Source organism: Suncus etruscus, chromosome 16, assembly GCF_024139225.1.
Source record: "Suncus etruscus isolate mSunEtr1 chromosome 16, mSunEtr1.pri.cur, whole genome shotgun sequence".
NCBI classification, from domain to species: Eukaryota; Metazoa; Chordata; class Mammalia; order Eulipotyphla; family Soricidae; genus Suncus; species Suncus etruscus.
Window position 1 is genome coordinate 35,238,853 of NC_064863.1, and position 19,512 is coordinate 35,258,364.

The window sequence follows — 19,512 nt, forward strand, 5'->3', positions numbered from 1 at the left end:
ATCCCTGGTACTGCATAGTCCTCCACATACCTGCAGGGATCACTTCTAAGCTTAGAGCCAGAAACAGGTCCTGGTCACTTCTGGGTGCAGCCCCAAAGCAAAACAACAAAAATGATTTCCTGATCTCATGCAGAAACACAGTCTTTAGCAACTATGAATATTCTCCCCTTCCTTTCATTAGAATACATCTCTGTGTGTATTCTTTTTCTGTTTCCATAGTGGTTGCTGTCTCAGTCTCTTTTTTTTTTTTTTTTTTTTGTGTGTGTGTGTGTATGGTTTTTGGGTCACACCCGGCGGTGCTCAGGGGTTATTCCTGGCTTCAGGCTCAGAAATTGCTCCTGGTAGGCACGGGGGACCATATAGGGCGCCGGGATTCGAACCGATGACCTCCTGCATGAAAGGCAAACGCCTTACCTCCATGCTATCTCTCCAGCCCCCTGCTGCCTCAGTCTTAAGCTCCAGAATAACAAAGAGGGGTTGAAATGAAAAGAAAATGACTTCTGATATGAATTATGGAAGCAGTGGGAAGGTAAGTGCAAGCACATTTTTGGTTTGGTTTTGTTGTTTGGCTGTGCATGGTGCCGGGGTGTTTGTTGATAAACCATATTCATTTGGCTGACAACTGGAAGGAATTATGAAATGAAGCTGTTAGTACTGAATCACTTGCTTACATGGCAGCCTTGTGTGTGGAGATCTGGTCAAGGTCCTTTTGGCCCCACTTCTTTCCTTTGATATCACACATGAACCATACTTGGTACCATTGATCCTTCCCTGGACAAACAGGTTTTGCTTCTGTCTTTATTTGATGGTTTGGCGTGTTTAGAAGAGTCCAGAGCAGACTCCCCAGGCCCCCCAGACTCCCCATTAAATACTTGGCTGCACACTCAGAGGTGGTAATGCCATAGAAGAAATATTCTTGTCATAAACTGTGGTTCACAGATAACTCTAGTGACTGAAAGTTCTTGGCTCTCAGTATTTCCTAAAAGCTCAGGAGAAAAGGTAAATGGTCCCATCTCATGATAGCCAATGGTACCATCTATGAGAAATGATGTCCAAGATAATTTTCCATTTCACAGAAAGCAAGGACAGTTCAAGGAGGTGAAATACCTTTGCCTAGGTGATCAGAAAGCATATTGGTGTCTTCCATGCCCTCCTCCCTTCCTCCATTTTGGGTCTTCTTCATTCTCTGCACTCAGAATGTTGGACATATGAAAACAGAGAAGTCCAATCCATGATAGGAAGTTTGCCACAAATAGCAAGGGACTGCAGTTAGGGCAGAGAAGGATCTTCACTCTGTACAAGAACTGGGTGTTGAAAGGAGGTAAAGTGCATGATACCCCTTCAGTAACAGTATTGCAAACCATAGTGTCAGAGAGAGAGAGGGAGCAGGCAAGGGAGAGGGCAGGAGGAAAACTGGGGACATTGGTTGTGGTAAATGTGCACGCTGAAAGTTATTATATGTTGTAATACTGACACAATTATAAAGAACTTTATAACTGTGAAAAAATCCCAACCTTATTATGATCAATCTTGTAACCACAGTGCTTAAATAAAGTAATCAAAAACAAATAAGCAAACAACTAGGCCCAGGCATATGGTCGCTCTCAGAAAAAAATGTCACTGACATAAAAAAAGAGCTCAAACCACATTCAATCCCTGAAGAGTTCATGCTCCATTTTTTACTCATGGGTCCATACTACACTCCCAAACCAGAATGTTCTTCCATGTCCTCCTGCTCACACTTATCCTAGATCCTAGGCAGGTGAGTACCTCCTCTAATCAAGTCAGTACCACCAGCAGCAATAACTAAAAGACTTAAATTCTGCTTTAAAAAAGAAAGGACAGATATAATAGGCTAGGAAAAATTTTGATCATACATAAAAATTAACATCAATATTCTGCAAAATTTATCAATACCATTTAATGTAGCCAGTAATTATCACTTCTATCATTTTAGGTTTTGTTTGATCATATTTCCTTGAAGATTAAAAACAAACACTAAGGGCTAGCATGATAATATAGTGGGTAAGGAATTTGTCTTGTACATGGCTGACCTGGATTTGATCCAGGGCATCTCATATGATCCCTGAACTTGCCACAAGCTTAGAAAGCAGTGGTGACAAAAGTGATGGTGGTGATTCAGTGCAAACTAATACTTAAAAGGTAAAAAAAACTGGAGGCAGCAACAAAAAAGAGGGGACAGTGGCAGCAGGAGGAATGTAGGGGACAAGGGAGGACCACAACCTGGAGCACTTCCCTGTCCCTTCAGTTCAGGTCTTTCTACAGAAGGACAGAAAGCATGCCAAGTGACATCAAAGTAATTTCAAGGCAAACATATTTATCTATTCACAGAAGTTTAAAGAAACCACATTGAAGTAAGTGTTTGCTCAAACATACCACATTGGCTCTTCTGTCTAAGGTCATGGCCAAGGTCAAATGAATGAGTCAGACTTCTGAAAAAGGGTGTTTGAATGAATTCTCCAACAGAGAGATAATGTTCTTTCCAATGGCCTTATAAGTAATAAAGAAGCATTCTTGGGGCCTGGTGGGTTTCTATCCTCCTCTGCTCAGACCTGATATTCAGACAATTCACATAACCATCTGGAGTTTCACTGTGAACACTCAGGTTACAGGCAGAAATAGTTCATAATTCTAGGTCCATCTTCATTTAGTGCAGGATTTCAGGGAAGTTACATAACTTCTCTGTATTTTCAACCATTAGATGTGAACAATATATAAAAAGATTGTTTGGAGGAAGCCAGACTGAAAAAAAGAGCACATCATGTACAATTCCATTTCTATAAAGCTAGAAATTGCCAGCTGAGTGGTAATGACAGAAAGTAGATCATCAGGGAAGGTGGAAAGACATTACAAAGAGGCACAAGGATAACTTTGATTAAAATCTTAGACTTGGCAATTCGTTTCACAGGTGTAAACATATGTCAGAACTTACCACATGGCCCATGATATAATTGAAACATTTTTGTATTACCTGTTATACCATGTAAAGTTGTTTTTTAAGGTGAGGGAAGTAAATGGGATAGTATGTACAAAGAAATTATTACATTCTATAAGTAGATCTTTAAAAATGAGCTCTTAGGCTCCTTTGAGTCTCAAAAAAGGCTCAGTAGATTGAGTACCTGCTTCACATACATGATGCGCAGGTTCGATCCCGAGTATCATATGAGACTGCCCGGAATGACTCTGAGCACAGAGACAGGAGTAGCTTGTGAGCATTGCCAGATGTGACCCAAAAACCAAAAATAAGTTCTCTTTTCTATTTATGTCACATAATAGTACAAAAGTGATATTGGACTCCATAAACATCCATTACTATTATAAACCCTAAAATCTTCTCAACAGTTTTGTTTCTTGATAAATATTTTCAGAGAAAGATATATAGTGGTATGAAAATACCTATGTGGTTTATGTCTGATATTTTTTTTTTCAGAGTCTTTCTCTGAAACATTTGTTAGAAGCCTACTTCACATTATTGGAATAATATTGTAGATTGGATTTGTATAACCACTTTTCCACTTCATGTTTTTAAAATGTTAATTAATTTTTAAATTTATCTAGTGTTGGGAGGATCTCCCAAGCAATGCTTAGGTCAGAGGACCCTCCTGGCAATTTTCAATCAACTGGGCCAGTGGTTCAACCTAAGGACTTGAGGCTGCAATACTGCTCGGCCTTGTGTTGCTAGGGCTACCTAAGATACCCCAGCTGTATTTGGGGAGCTTCTAGAGCCACACCATGTGGTATCAGGATTGTATCCATGCTAGGCACTTGGCATAATAACTAAATTATCTCTCAGTGCCCATGTTTTATCCCAAATAACTGGATTCTTTCTTTCATGACTCTCCTTCATTTTCTCATTGAAAATAGAGCTGGCAGGATTTGTTGAAAAACTGGATTTGTGGGAAGGAGAAAAGGATGTACCAGTAAGGAGGGGAGAAACTCCAGAAGAATTGGCTGTGCTGGAATCTAAGAGGATATTTCAGAGAACAAATACTCCATGCATGGTGGGGGCTGTAACCATGGTAATTTTGAGAACAAAATATTTTTGGAGAGAATTTAAAATGTTATACAACAAACAGAAATTTCTCAAAAGAAGATATGTGAATGGCTCATAAGCACATTAGAAGATGATCAACATTGTTAACCATCTAATCAAAATTGCAGTAAAATACCAAATATTATAGGGTTATAGGGTGAAAAATAAAAGACTCAAACAAATGTTGGTGAAAACATTGGAATCCTCATTTGGTTACAAGTGGGAGATGAAATGGGGCAGCACTTTGGAAAATAGCTTGGAATTTCTCTAAAAAATGTTTAAAATAGACTTACACTACAAGTTACTAATTGAATACCTAGGATATATACTCTAAGAACTAAAAACAGATATCCACACCCAAACTTGAGCAATGTTCATAAAGACATTAAACGTATGAAAAAATTTCAAGTACAGAAATAAAATAGTAAGTTGACTTGGTGAAAGAAAATAAAGCAGCAAGCAAAACTTTTTGCATAGCAAAACACAGTCTTGGAATGCTCTTACAGTTAGTTTTTCCAAGCACACAGAGAAGAGTTGATTCCATTCCTGCACAGGTGATTACTGAGCCGATAAGAAGGAAATTCAGGCTGACATCAAAGATAGTGGTTGTAAAGTGAACCCTTTCCACCACCCCCCAACTTCCTTTTTTTTTTTTAACACTCTTTTGGTTTGTAAAAGCACACCTGGATTACAGGCCCTTCCCCCACCCTGGTGGGTGGGATTCTGGATAATAAAAAAAGGGTCTGGCTTTGGACTCAGAGAGAGGGCACATGGCATAGGCAGCACAGAACAGTGAGAGCACATGACAGAGGCTGCACATGGCAGAGAAAGGCCATGAGGCAAAAGGCAGACTAACTTCAATGAAACTTTAACTTACTGGCTGGTTGTATCATTATTTCTGCCGCTACCCTGCTTTATCAGACCTGTCCACCTGAGGGATTAGAAACATGGTGCAATCCCAACTTGTGGATTATATTTTTATTTTTATCTTACAAGTGGTAGCACAAGCACCTCCAAAAATAAAATCTTTAATAAAATATGACTCTGTTGTAACTTGAGTTGGAGATGTAACTCAGCAATAGGCACTTACTTTACCTATGTGAGACACTGAGTTCCATCCCTGACAACTTAAAAAGAAAACCAAACTGAAGGGGAACCAGTTTTTCCAGTACTCTAGAAATGGGTCCTTGGACCAAAAAGAAAACAGGTGCTGGTCTGCAGGTGAAGAATATTGAAGAAGGGCCAGAATGATAGTACAATGAGTAGGGTATTTGTCTTGCAAACAACCAACCTGGATTTAATCCCTTCACATTTTATATAGTCCCCCAGCATGGCTGAGAGTCATTTCTGAATGCAAGGCCAAAAGTAAGCCCTGAATTAAAACTATGAGCAGAAGCAAAAAAATGAAAGGGTTGAAGAACATTAAGCTAAACTGAGCTAGTGGCTCAGTTTAAATACACATTTAAATTTTTCATCATTAAATAAAAGTTAGGCAACACAGCTTATGACTTCACCTGTTAACCCTACTCCAACCAGGTTAGTATTATAGAGTATTTGGCTCACAATATTTCATCAAAAGATACATTAAAATATAGAGATGTGGCTCAGTATTGGTCATCTGCCTTATAGGCCTTAGAAGTTCAGTCTCAGGAGCTACCCCATATGCCAAGTGACACTGTTACTGCCATAGGAGCTTCTGGTGCCACAACAAAGTATGCAACCTCCCATCACTGCAACAGTCACAAAGAGAAGCAAAGGGAGAAATTATGTCAAATGGATCTATAGACTATGAAGCAAGGGGCTTTAATGAGAACAATGAGAACAGATATTCGATTCTCTCCTGTTCATTGTTTTTCCTTCAAAGTCGTGATCACTCAATTCATGAACTGTTTTTAGGAAACAGGAGAAAATGTTAATTTACCATAGGAAGTAACTGTGGTCACTTCTTGATATTTATATTATTTTTTACTGTGTTATTTTTAACTCAAAGAGCTGGATGTCAGAAGCTTTCTTCTGGGGAAACAGTATTTATTGGCAGAGGAATGGCAGTGTCAGTTGAGTCAGTTGAAAACTGTTGAGAAAGTACTCTGTCAATAATTAATGTCATGTTAATTATGAAGTCTAAGCAGACTCTAAAACTTCAAGGTGAACCTTCAAGGTCAACCTTCGATGACCTGCTATTTTCTGACACTGCAGAAATTATTTCTTGTTATTGGCTGCGCATAGTCCTTATTTCTCATGAGAACTCAGGCTGTGGGGCTGAGTTCCATTGGCCTTGGATGGAAGCCGGCAGGAAAGCTGTGCTTGCCCTTGGTTTTGAAACCAAAAGAAGTTGGCTTCAGACCCTGACTTGATCTCAGCAGCTCTGTGACCTTCAGCAAGTTTAAGGCTCTTTGGAGGTCCTGCAAAATCAAGGTAGAAATAATCATGATGTTGGCATAGGAGTCAATGGGAGTAATATACACAATATCTTTGACCAAAATAAAAATCAGTGCTTTTTTTTTTAATATCCTTCCTAAGGGCCCCTGATGGCTTCAAGATAAAACCCTTATTTCTCAAAATATTTGGGAATCAGTGTTTCAGTGTTTAAATTTTCTGCCTCTTTAAATGCACCGAATATTGTACCCATTCACTATCAAGTCTTTTGTGATTAAGAGTTTTTTGATCTTTGAGAATTGTAAATGAGATCTATTACTTTTTAAATATCCTTATAGGTGAATAATATAGGCTTAAGCTTAGAATATTATAGGCCTGACTAAATTGGTGACTTACTTGACTTTTTAGTACACACATATGCACACACACACACAGAAAAATATGCAGCATTTATTACACACATACAAACAAGTAACTATGCTTGATTTTCACCTAAAACTCTTTCAGGGGTGCAGAAGTCCAATACAGGTGTTCCAAACGATTTTAGGTATATGGGGGAATAATGGATTTTATATAGGGAGTTAATTGTTTGCAAAGCTACTGGGACCAGAAAGATAACATAGGGGTTAGGGCTTTACCTCATAAGGGACCAACCTGGCTCAATTCCTGGGACCACTTATAATCACCCAAAACAATTCCAGGAGAGTCCCCTAAGCACAGAGCCAGTTGCCTCCTGAGTTAGATAATCAGTAGATCTAGTCTGATGACACCTTTGTTCATTGCATAGTTCCCTTTTCTATGGGATTTTTAATGCGATCACCACTCCAGATGTCATCCATTGTGCAGTCCATTTGCTGAAAGGGACAGGCAATTTTGCAAATATACAAATGAGACTGGGACAATGAAGTTCATTCAAGGCCGATCATTTGCAGTGACAAAACAGAAAGCTTGTCTATTTGATTTTGTTCTTACTGGCCTCAAACACAAAGAGAATTTTGGTGTTCAAACGGAAATTCAAAAAAAAGAAGAGAAAGTGCTATTCAGGGAGTCAGAAAAGGGTGGGGTTCTGTGAGAGATATCCCAAAGGGTTTAGCACATCAGCACATTAGGAGCCTTGGGTTCAGTCCCTGACACTGCATTGTCCCATGAACACAGATACCAAGCACTGAGTTGGGGATTGTCTGCTGAGTACAGTAGGGTAGCCAAACAGAAATCCAAACAGAAATGGCAGAAATCCAAAGAGAAATGGTAGGAAATCCAAACAGAAATGGCGGAAGCTGTCCGCCACTGCCCACTTCAACTTGCTCAAGGAATCATGAAGGTAGACTGTCTAGACTAGGTTAGAGTTATCAGATTGGATGATATCACCCCAGTCTATTGAAAGAATCCAAAAACCTGGTAGGGGAGGGATGGTCCTTTCTGCATATTTGCTTAGCCCATTGATGCTGCTGTGTACCACTAGTGGCCCACATTCAGATGGGGTTTAAGTAGCACAAATTGCAGTGCCAGACTCAACATGTTAAAGAAGGTAGATTTCCAGGAAGGATTTGAGTGGTTACCAATTTCTGTTAAGTGGGAGTGCGCAATTGTTTGGGAATTTCTAATCTAGAGAAACAAAGACATAAACATAAACTCTGTGGTTTACAGTTGTTCATAATACAATTATTTCTGGCATTCCGTATTCTCCAACCAAGGCGACGTTCTCTCTACCCTGGTCATTAGTTTCCCAACCTTGGCAGGTAGGAATCATTTACTTAATATTTTGTGTACTCCTACTTGGAAATCAGAATTAAAATTATGAGGGTTGGAGCCGGAGCAATAGCACAGCAGGTAGGGCTTTTGCTGGGGTTTGATCCCCAGCATTCCATATGGTCAACCAAGCCTGCCAGGAGTGATTTCTGAGCTGAGTGCTAGGAGTAACAGCTTCTGGTGTTGCCCAAAAAAATTTTGGGGGTGTCATGTAAGCGGTTCCACAGATTTGAGGATGTACAGTGCTGAACTGATTAACTCATATGGTGACAGTAGTAGTTTGAAGGGGTCCATTGAAAGGTCCCGGAGTGATCAGCTGCGAGGGTGCTATATCCAGGAGTTTTTCCTGCTAGTTGGGCCTCTCCTTTGAGACTTAGAAGAGCTCATGGCATTGGCTGCTTGCTCAGACATGGCAGGAGGATCATGGGTATGCTGCTGAGTGCTTCTGGAAGTACAAAGGTGGGGTGGGGGTGGGTGGGAGGGGAGGCACCCCTGCCTGGCTCCACAACTCCCTGGAGATGTCAGCTACAAAACTGGCATACCTGGAGTGTTTGGCTGCTAGGAGTCTCTACAGAGCTGAGTGAGTAGCAGAGAAGCTGGGTCATTGGCGTGGTGGCAGTTGTAAGGTAGATTTGTGAATACAGCCCCCAGGACTTCAACGGGGCAGGGGTCTGGACCCCGTCCCCTTCTGAAGAGCCCTAGGATCAGCTGTAAGGCGGTGTGTCAATGAGTTTTTCCCAGCTAGTTGGGCTTCTCTTTTGAGTTACATGAGTCTATGGTGATGACCACTTGTGCAGACATAGCAGAAGGCTCTGATTTATGGGTGTGGCTGCCAAAGGCTTCTGGAATAAAGAGCCACTTTTGACCATTTGCTCACCGGTGCTACTGCCCTGAAAGATGAGTCTTGCCTATACTCTGCAGTTGCATCAGCCACTATTTCCAGCAAAGCCCTTCCAGCATGTTGTCTGATATTGCAGAAGTTGGAGAGTTGAACACTACATAGACCAGACACACTTGTAGCCAAGATTCCTGAGATCACTGTCATTTCTAGAGCTTTCACAAAAATTTATGAGATTTGAAAGGGGAACAGGAACAAGGAGTCATCTTTCTGCTTATCCATATTAGGAGTTTACATGATGCTTTTGAGGGCAGTAGGAGAGTCTCCTTAGGGAGTTAGAATCATTATTCATAATTCAATGCAGAGGCACAGGGATGGGATGCTGCTCAGACTTTAAGGTACATGGGATTAGCTGAGTCACCTCAGGGATGCTCAGTATTTCAGAGCTGTACCCAGCCATGTTTTGGGACCACGTGGTATCTGAGATTAAATTGGGAATATGTACACAAGATTTTTCTACAGTGGAATTCCATGGTGTGATAAAAAAACAACCACAATTGTCTTTAACATTACCAGGATCCAAGCCTCTACCAGGGAAGACCTACCACTGCTATGGCATTGACTTACTCCAAAGAGTGCTCCCAACACCCAGGAGACTCAGCAACAGTCTGCATGCAGGGCAGATCGCTCTGCATTTAATGATATGCTGAAACTAGAGGATGCTCCACATCAGCCTGACATCGATGAAAGAAATGCACAGAATCCAGAGTCTTTAAATATAAGAGTCTGATACCAACAATAGCTAAAGTGTGAAGAAGTTTCACCGGGACCTTGAGAATGACTGGAGTTGGATAGACTGGTATGCCTGGAACCCAGAGTCTGTCTTATGCCAATAAACTTCTGGGGTGAGGCCTTTTTGTAATCAGGTCAAGGATTTTTTTTCCATTTTCTCCATTTTTCTGGACCTATGCAAACATTGGCGATTGCCTCTATCACACCTTTACTATATTTTTTTCTCTTATCCTTTAAGGAAAAAAATAAAACTTACTGAACTTAAAAACTAATCACTAAAAAACAACAACAACAACAATAACAAAAAATAAATAAACTAATCACTGTAGTAGAATGCCTGTCTCGAATACAGGCAGGGGATGGGAAGTGGGGAGGGGGTAATGTTGCACTGGTGAAGGGGGGTTTCTGGTTATGACTGTAACCCAAATATGATCATGTTACTTAAATAAAAAATATATTTAAAAAAGAACTGTTTGAATATCCAGAGGGAATTGGTGATCTTGGACTCCTTGTGCAGTAACCACTCACCAGCTTTGTAAATTTGGGGAGGAAGTTGCATGGCAGCAGTGGTGGGAGATTAGGGAGCCCGGGATGGCAGGTATGACAATATAACCCTTATTTGAGTAGTTCCAGTGACTGCCTTAGACCCATATCTCTGGCAAGTTGGTTGTACAGTACTAAGGGCATCATCCCCAAATGGAGTCTTCTGGCACTTTTGATGGGCTTTTTGTGGGGGAGTGGGAGGTTGGGTTCAGGCCACATCCAGCAGTGCTTAGAGCTTACTTCTGAAGGCATTACCAATCCTAGAGATGCTCAGGGGATTGAACCATATATGATGCTGAGGATTGAACCAGGGCTAGTTTTGTGCCATACAAGTACATTAACCCCTGTAATATCTAGCCTGACACAGAATGATGTTTCTGCCTGAAAACTGCTGTTTAAATGACAAACAAAGGAGAAAACTCACCAAAAGCATCTAAGGAGTAAGACTAAAGGCCAGTGGAGGGAAGAATCACTCCACTTCAGCAATGTCAAGGGTGGAGGGCAGAGGACACTCATTAGGTAATTTAGTTCACAGGCCTGGTGCCACCACTTAAAAAAGCTGAATATGCTTTAAGGAAATTACTTCACTTTGCTGCACCTTAGTTTTCTCATCTGTAAAATGGATTAATCATTATAGAAATTACATGTATCTGGAAGATATTTTTTAAAAAGGGAATATTTTTAGTTCATGCTTTTGTTTATAGTGACAGGGATCAAATTTTGGCCTTCATATGAAGCATGTATTTTGCAGCTGAACCAACACCCTCAAGTCTCAAAACTAATGAATGTTATAGAACTTCCAGCTACAGACTACAGAGGAGTAAAACAATGCTCAAATCATCTCGAAAAAACAAACACCCCCACCCAAATAAAACCAGCTATATAGCACTGAGCAAAATTGTCAAATAGTTTCATCTCAGGACTCTGGAAAACAGCTCAAGGCACAACCAATTGAAGAATAAATGAATATTCATCCAAAAAATGCTGCACTCAGGCTAGAAACGGATTTTTTGAAAGCATTTTTAGAGGTCCTGGAGATCCTTCCGGCCTCCAGTCTAGCTAGGTCAGCACTGCACAGTCATTGACCATTGTAGGGGTGGTCCTAAAGACAAGTAGTAAATGGTGCCCAGCAATCACTCAGTGGCAAAACTATATACCCTCAAGCCTGAGGTTGTGAGTCTGACCCCCCACTGCTGCCCTCATGTACAAATCCAGGACCTGGTAACTAATGCTTAGGACCACATCAGAGAATGAAATCTCTAGTGTAGGTGCATACAAGCACATGGCTAGGTGTGTCAGCCCTGAAAAAATCACAGCTGAGTGAGCCCTAGATCATTACAAAAAACTCCAACAACATAAAGGAAGGGAAAGAGAGGAACTTTAGCTGTAGACATAAGTGATGACTTGATTTGGGGTGGAGGGTGAAGGGCAGGAAAGTATGCTCAAGGGCAGCTGGGGAAAAGCTTAGCTCCTCCAGCCTAATGCTGCAGAGGGGAGTGGGCTGGCTGCCTACCTAGACATTTCAAAGAAAGCTCCTGGAAATGAGATAGCTTCTGAGTTGTTTTATTTAAAAAAAAAAAGAGAGAGAGAGAAAGAGAGAAAGGATGGGGGCTAGGAGCCAAGTGGTCTCAGGGCATTGGTGGAGACAAAAAAAAAAAAGGACAGAACTAAAAGCCAAAGTAAAAAAAAAATAGAATCAAAAGACCCAAACTATAACAATCTAAACTTAAAATGAGCCTGTTATACTGACAGGCCAGGGGGCAAAGGGTGGTGGTATAGGATGCACTCTGGGAACATTGGTGGAACGAGGTCAACACTGGTGGTGGGAATGGCCCTGATTCACTATATGTCTTAAATCCAACTATGAAGGACTTTGTAAATCACAATGCTTTCTATAAAATAAAATACATTTCTAATTGAATCACCATGTTATAGATATAGTTACAAAGTGTTCATGAATGAGGAGTTTCAGTTGTACAATGCCCAGTACCCATCTATTCACCACTGTATATTTCCCACTACCAATGCCCCAGTTTCCCTCCCTCCTTCACCCTCCCCTGCCTGCCTCTATGACAGACATTTTCTTTTCTTTTTAATATTTTCTTTATTTAAGCACCATGGTCACAAAACATTCATAGTTGGGTTTCAGTCATAGAATGTACACCCCCCCTTTAACCTGCGCAATTTTCTCACCATCAATGTCCCCCATTTCCCTCTTGCCCCACTCCCAGCTGTCAAGACAGGCATTCTATTTCTGTCTCTCACTATCATTGTCATGGTAGCTGTTAGTGTAGTTATTTTTCTAACTTAGTTCATCACTCTTTGTGAAAAGCTTCATATTATGAGTCTGGAAGGCCCTCATCTCTAGTGTCTCTGGGTATTATTTACATATTCTTTTGTTTTTCTTATGTTCCACAGATGAGTGAGATTATTATGTTTTTAACTATCTTTTTCAGACTTATTTCACTCAACATAATAGTCTTCATATTCATTCATGTATAGGCAAATTTTGTGACTTCATTTTTTTTCTAACAGCTGTATAGTATTTCATTGTGTATATATACCAGTTTCTTTAGCCACTCATCTATTGTTGGGCATCTGGATTATTTCCAGATTTTGGCTATTATAAATAGTGCTGCTATGGCTATTGTAAAATAGTGCTGTTATGAACATAGGAATGCAGTGAGATTTTCTGCATGGTGTTTTTGGGTTCCTAGGGTATATCCCTTGGAGTAGTATTGCTGGATCATATGGGAGCTCGATTTCCAAGTTTGTTTTTTTTATTTAAATGACAGACATTTATTAGAATATATAATGGCAAATCTTACACAGTGATATTTAAGGTACACAGTGGCAATAAATGAGGGCCTTTCCACCAGCAGAGTTGTCATCCCTTCATCCCTGTTCCCAAGCATATATCCCTTGTAGCCCTCCTTTATCTCCCAGAATGCTAGTATAACTAAAAGCATATATGTTAACACTAATGTAAACCCCCCCTTTTTTTGCAGTTCCAGATATTTTTACTAGTGGTTTCTTAAAGGTTTGGAGTCAAAGGAGCACTGTAAAAACAATGTTAGTGTGGCAATTATCGTTTGCATGAGCCCACCAAAGTATGGGGGTCATGGAAAGGAAAAACTTTGGCCTAAGTACAAGGAGACCCTACCCCTAAAGTTTCCTGACATAAGACCATTTTTAGGCTCCAGGCAAACTAGTTTGTTCAATCCCAGTCATTGTCTGTAGTGCCCATACAGTTATATTTTTCACAGTCTCTGTTGTTGATCTCACGTTTCTGTATTGAAGGTCCTGGAATCTGTATATACTACATTGAAGTCTGTCCCGTCCTGCAGGACTCCGTTATTCCGTGGGCGTATAGAAGGGACCCAGTCTGAAAAGAAAATGGGGGAAAAAAGAGATGGAGACCACGTAAAGTGTCTTATCAAGGTCTCGCTTTATTGAAGGGTACAGGCTCTTTTAAGCACGATTAAACAGGGGGTGGAGAGGAAGCAAAATGGAACAGCCAGTATTACAGACATTCTCCACAGAAAGCATCCTGTGAATAAACTTTGTATGCTATCTTTACACAGGAACCATTTTCACTCTAAGATAGTAAAGCTTCAAAGATGTCTCAAGCTTCCTGGAATGTGCGACTGATAGAATGCTGTGGCATTTCTTTGAGCTCTTGGGCTAGTTAATAGCTAATGCCTTAGGTTACTCATTCAGGCCACACAGAGTAGCTTGTCCTGCAGAATTCCATAATAGGGTTTGGTCTCTGGCAGTCTCTGACAGAAGTCAGGATGGTGCAGAGCAGTGTCTAATTTCAGCTCGCAATTAATGGGCAATGCAGAAAGCCCTGTCCAGTACGCAGGTTGTTGTTGTTTAAGTCTTCTCAGTGTTAAGGGAAGACTATTTTGAGTAAATCTATGTCAGAGCAGCAGTAGGGTCTTCCCTGGTAGAGGATTGCTTCCAGGTGATGTCATAAACAACGTTGGATGTTTCATGGATGGCTTCCCTGGTTCAGGGGTGACTGGAAAATACCCAAACCTCTGAGGCCTGTGCTAGGTCATCATGTCAATGTTCAGGGTTTGTAAGGTTCCATTGCACCACAAGATTTGTGTCTTCCTATATCTATTAGATAAGAACTTATTTGTATGTATAGTATTTTCCATTTTAATGTGCCCATGCAAACAAGGAATAATGCCACCTGGCATTATCAGCGCATAAGAGGGCCGCAAGAACAAGTCCAACAATCCCCGTGACCTGGTTCAAACATAAACATTAAAATGAGGGACTCTTTCACCAAAATTCCTTATTGAACAGTTCACAGAGAGATTGGTGCCTATGGGGATGCTAGAACAAGTCCAACAATCCAATAGACTTGATCCTTATATAAACGTTGAATGGAGAGACACTTCTACAAACAATGGGAAGGAAAGATAGAGAATTGCAACCAAAAATGCAACCAAAATATCTTATTGAACAGTTCACAAAGAGGAGAAAAGATAAAAAATGGGGAAAATAAACAATCTAACTTAAGACAGTGGACTCAATTGTCACCGTTCATGGGAACTAATCAGAAACCTAGTATGGTAGCAACCATCAATTTCCAAATTTTTGAGGAATATCCATATTGTTTTCCAAAAACGCTAGATTTCCAAATTTGGCATTCCCACCAGCAGTGAATGAGAGTCCCTTTCTCCCCACATCCATGCCAGCACTGATTATTCTTAGTTTTGTTTGTTTGTTTGTGATGTGTGCCAGTCTCTGTGGTGTGAGATGGTACCTCATTGTTTTGGTTTGCATCTCCCTGATGGTTAGTGACGTGGAACATTTTTTCATATGCCTTTGTGCCTATATTTCTTTTTTTGAGGAAATGTCTTTTCATTTCTTCTCTCCATTTGTGAATAGGGTTAGATCATTTTTTTCTTGCTAAGTTCTATTGGTGCCTTGTATATTTTAGATATTAGCTCCTTATATGATGGGTATTGGGTGAAGAGTCTATCCCATTCTGTAGGTAGTTTTTGTATCCTAGTCACTATTTCCTCTGAAGTGAGGAGGTTCTCAGTTTAATGTTGTCCCATTTGTTTATCTCTGTTTTGACTCACTTGGACATCATGTTTCCTCCTTGCAGATACCTTTACTTCCAATGTCATGGAGTGTTTTGCCTAGTTTTCCTCAATGTACTATATGGTTTCAGTTCTGATATCAAGGTCTTTAATCTATTTTGATTTGAACTTTGTGCACAGTGTTAGATAGAGGTCTAAGATCTCTTTTTTTATTGCATGTGACCACTTGTCCCAACACCACTTGCTGAAGAAGCTTTCTTTGCTCCATTTTGTATTCCTTGCCCCTTTATCAAAGATTGATTGTATGCCTGAGGGTCATTCTCTGAATACTCAAGTCTATTCAATTGATCTGAGAGTCTGTCTTTATTCCAATTCCATGCTGTGTTAATGACTTTTGCTTTGTAGTACAATTTAAAGTAAGGAAAAGTAATGCCTCCCATCTTCTTTTCCTAAGGATTGCTTTAATTATTCCTGGGCATTTATTGTTTCAAATGAATTTCAGGAGTGTTTGATCCACTTATTTAAAGAAAGCAGACATTCTCCTTCTCCTCCTCCTTTTCCATCTCCTCCTCCTTTTCTGTTTCTTCTCCTCATCCATATTCTCCTCTTCCTCCCCATCTATATTCTCCTCTTCCTCTTCCATATTCTCCTCCTCTTCTTCCATATTTTCTTCCTCCTCTTCCATATTCTCCTTTTCCTCCTCCTCCTCCTTCTCTCTCTCTATCACTCTCATCTTTAATTTTTTAGAAGACAGAAAATTTATTGGAAAATAGAGGAAAAAGAAAAAGAAACTCCTCATGTGGGCAGGAATTTAGCACAGAACTAAGTTCTTACTCTCCATTTTTGACATTGTGATTTGAAATATTGTTACTGAAGGGATATAATGCATATCACTTTACCTACTTTCTGCACAAAATTCTTGTCCAGAATAATCTCAGGGATTTTGAAAATGGTCAGCTTTAGATATTTGGGGATCTGTGTACTTAAGAGGACTCTGGGTAAAAACAAAACCAGGATCAGCTTGAAAATTTCTCCAAAACCCTTAGGTTTCCTCCAATCCACTCAAAGCAATGGAAATCTCACCGAATCTAGTGGTCAGAGCAAAATATTTATCAGTGAGGCTGAAGCCTTAGTACTTAGCACTTGCCTTGCATGCGACCAACTGAAGTTAGTCCCTGGCATTCTATATGATCCCCTGATCATGCCAGGAGTGTTCCCTTAGTGCAGAGATATGAGTTTGTCTTGAGTACTAAATGTTTTCCCAAAACAAGCAAAACAACAACAATAACAACAAAAAAAAAAAACTCTATCAGTCACTGATGTCTGGGTAATAAAAGCTGGGCTAGCACTTTGAGGAGGAAGGGAAAGAAGACTTCCCAACAAAACTAAATAGCAACACGAATGAGGCAATCAGCGGCTGCCCACTGAAGGCCATGACCAATCTGGAGAAAAATTTGCAAAATCAATGACAAAATGATGAGAATTTAAATAAAAAGAAGGGTTAGCTAAATTGCAGAAACATAAGACCAATTTTTTTTTCGAAGTTCTAGCCACGAACAATAAGAAAAGGAACTAAGATTCCATTGTCAGGTTTAAATGGAATTTAGAGCAGATGTCTTTCATGCACAGGGGTCTGGGTTTGCTTTCAGGCACAACATTCCATCCACCCTGCAGGATATACCCCCACAGTGACCCAGCATTTCTATTTACGATGAAACCAAGCATACAGAATAAAGTACTTACCAATAAATTACAAAAGAATCCCAAGGTATTGAAAACATGTGGATATTGAAAATTATAGCATACTACTGAGGATGTTTACAAGGTCTAAATAAATAAAGACATTCAAAGCTCACAGTATTTCAATATTTTTCAGAGAGCAATTTCTCACAATTTAGTACACAGATTAAACTCAAATGCTCTGCAAATTCTGGAAGACTTTTATGGGTTAGAAATGAATAAGAAGGTCCTGAAATGTATATGGAAATATGAAGAACCTCAAATACACAAAACAATTTTCACAGAGAACAATAAAGCAAGGCTAGAACTTCCAGCTTCCAATCTTTACTTATTTTGTTAAATATAATATGTTTTGTTAAATGTTTTGTTAGATATAAGATGCCTCATTATATGCATGAAACATAGATATATAGTAGTCAAGAGTCCCTGGTGGCAAATTATTCCCATCAAATCTTCTTTTCTTGCATCATATTGTCTCAATTTCTTTAACCATTTTTGGTTTTGGTTGTTGTTGTGAATTGGGGGATTCACACCAAATGTACTGAAATAGGAAGTGTGTATGTGATACCAGATACTGAATCTAGGAATCTAGGGCCTTAATTAAACACACAAGGCAGGAAACTGGAGCAACAGTATAGTAAGGTGCTTGCCTTACATGGGGCCAATCTGAGTTTGATTTCCAACACCCCATATGGTTACCTGAGCACCATTGGGAGTAATTCCTGAATATAGATCCAGGAGTAAACCCTGAGCAACTTTGGGTGTGACTCACAAATAAACAAACTAAAAACCATACACCATACACACAACTTGAGCTATATCCCTCTCTTCCCATCCCTCATTTTTGCACTTTTATTCATCAGATCTCCAATTCATTGTCTCTTTTCAAGTGTGGTATTGAACATTTTCAGCTGAAAAGTAGTTGTTAAATATTTATCATATGCCAGGCACTGGGCATCTTAATCCAGTTATAAGCTGGTCAATTCAGTGGGTAGAATTTTCTTCCCTGATTAGCTTCTGAATATTACATTAGTCTAGAAAGAGAGCAAACAGCTGGCAATTGCTGCCATTTCCCTTCACCATATGTAGAACAGTTATCACTGTTCAATTATAACATTTTCCCTCTACGAGCTCAGTGCCCTTTGGAGCATCAGAAGCCAAAATGGTTAAAATGAAGTAGAATCTCTCATTCCTGGCAGTACTGATGAAGTCTCTGTAAGTTTTACATTCAAACTTTTATTCAAATTAGGAAATAAAATATTTCCATCTTTTCCTCAGGTATTGATCCCAAAGTTAGATCATCCCAATACCTACTCTACATATCAAATTAATTTTTAAAAAAGTGGTAAAATGCACACCTTACATGCATGGGATCTGAGTTTGAGCCCTGGAATTGGTACTACACACACACACACACACACACACACACACACACACATACACACACACATGATGACTTGGGGCTGAATGGAAGCTCAATAGGTTGAGTACATGATTTTTATGTAGGAGGCCTGAATTCAATCTTTGACATCAAGTACTTACCTGAATACCAGCAGATACAATTAATTAATTATAATTAATATAACCTCCACAAAATACAGTTTTTCCTTCCCTTCTTTGACTCTGTCTTCCAAATTATTGTGTACTTTTTTTATTTAAACACCTTGATTACATACATGATTGTGTTTGTGTTTCAGTCATGTAAAGAACACCCCCCATCACCAGTGCAACATTCCCATCACCAATGTCCCAAGTTTCCCTCCTCCCCACCCGACCCCCGCCTGTACTCTAAACAGGCTCTCCATTTCCCTCATACATTCTCATTATTAGGACAGTTCAAAATGTGGTTATTTCTCTAACTAAACTCATCCCTATTTGTGGTGAGCTTCCTGCGGTGAGCTGGAACTTCCAGCTCTTTTCTCTTTTGTGTCTGAAAATTATTATTGCAAGAATGTCTTTCATTTCTCTTAAAACCCATAGATGAGTGAGACGATTCTGTGTTTTTCTCTCTCTCTCTCTCTGACTTATTTCACTCAGCATAATAGATTCCGTGTACATCCATGTATAGGAAAATTTCATGACTTCATCTCTCCTGACAGCTGCATAATATTCCATTGTGTATATGTACCACAGTTTCTTTAGCCATTCGTCTGTTGAAGGGCATCTTGGTTGTTTCCAGAGTCTTGCTATGGTAAATAGTGCTGCAATGAATATAGGTGTAAGGAAGGGGTTTTTGTATTGTATTTTTATGTTCCTAGGGTATATTCCTAGGAGTGGTATAGCTGGATCATATGGGAGCTCGATTTCCAGTTTTTGGAGGAATCTCCATATCGCTTTCCATAAAGGTTGAACTAGAC

The 19,512-nt window shown here is 39.8% G+C and overlaps 1 protein-coding gene across 1 annotated transcript in view; it reads left to right on the forward strand.

The window, feature by feature from the left end:
* Window positions 1-7,697: 7,697 nt before the first annotated feature.
* UCHL1 (ubiquitin C-terminal hydrolase L1) overlaps window positions 7,698-19,512 on the forward strand; it is a 31,576-nt gene continuing 19,761 nt past the window's right edge. The window contains exons 1-2 of the mRNA XM_049789824.1: window positions 7,698-7,751; window positions 13,653-13,775. Of these exons, the coding sequence (XP_049645781.1) occupies window positions 7,698-7,751; window positions 13,653-13,775 (177 nt within the window). The remainder of the gene's footprint in view (window positions 7,752-13,652; window positions 13,776-19,512) is intronic.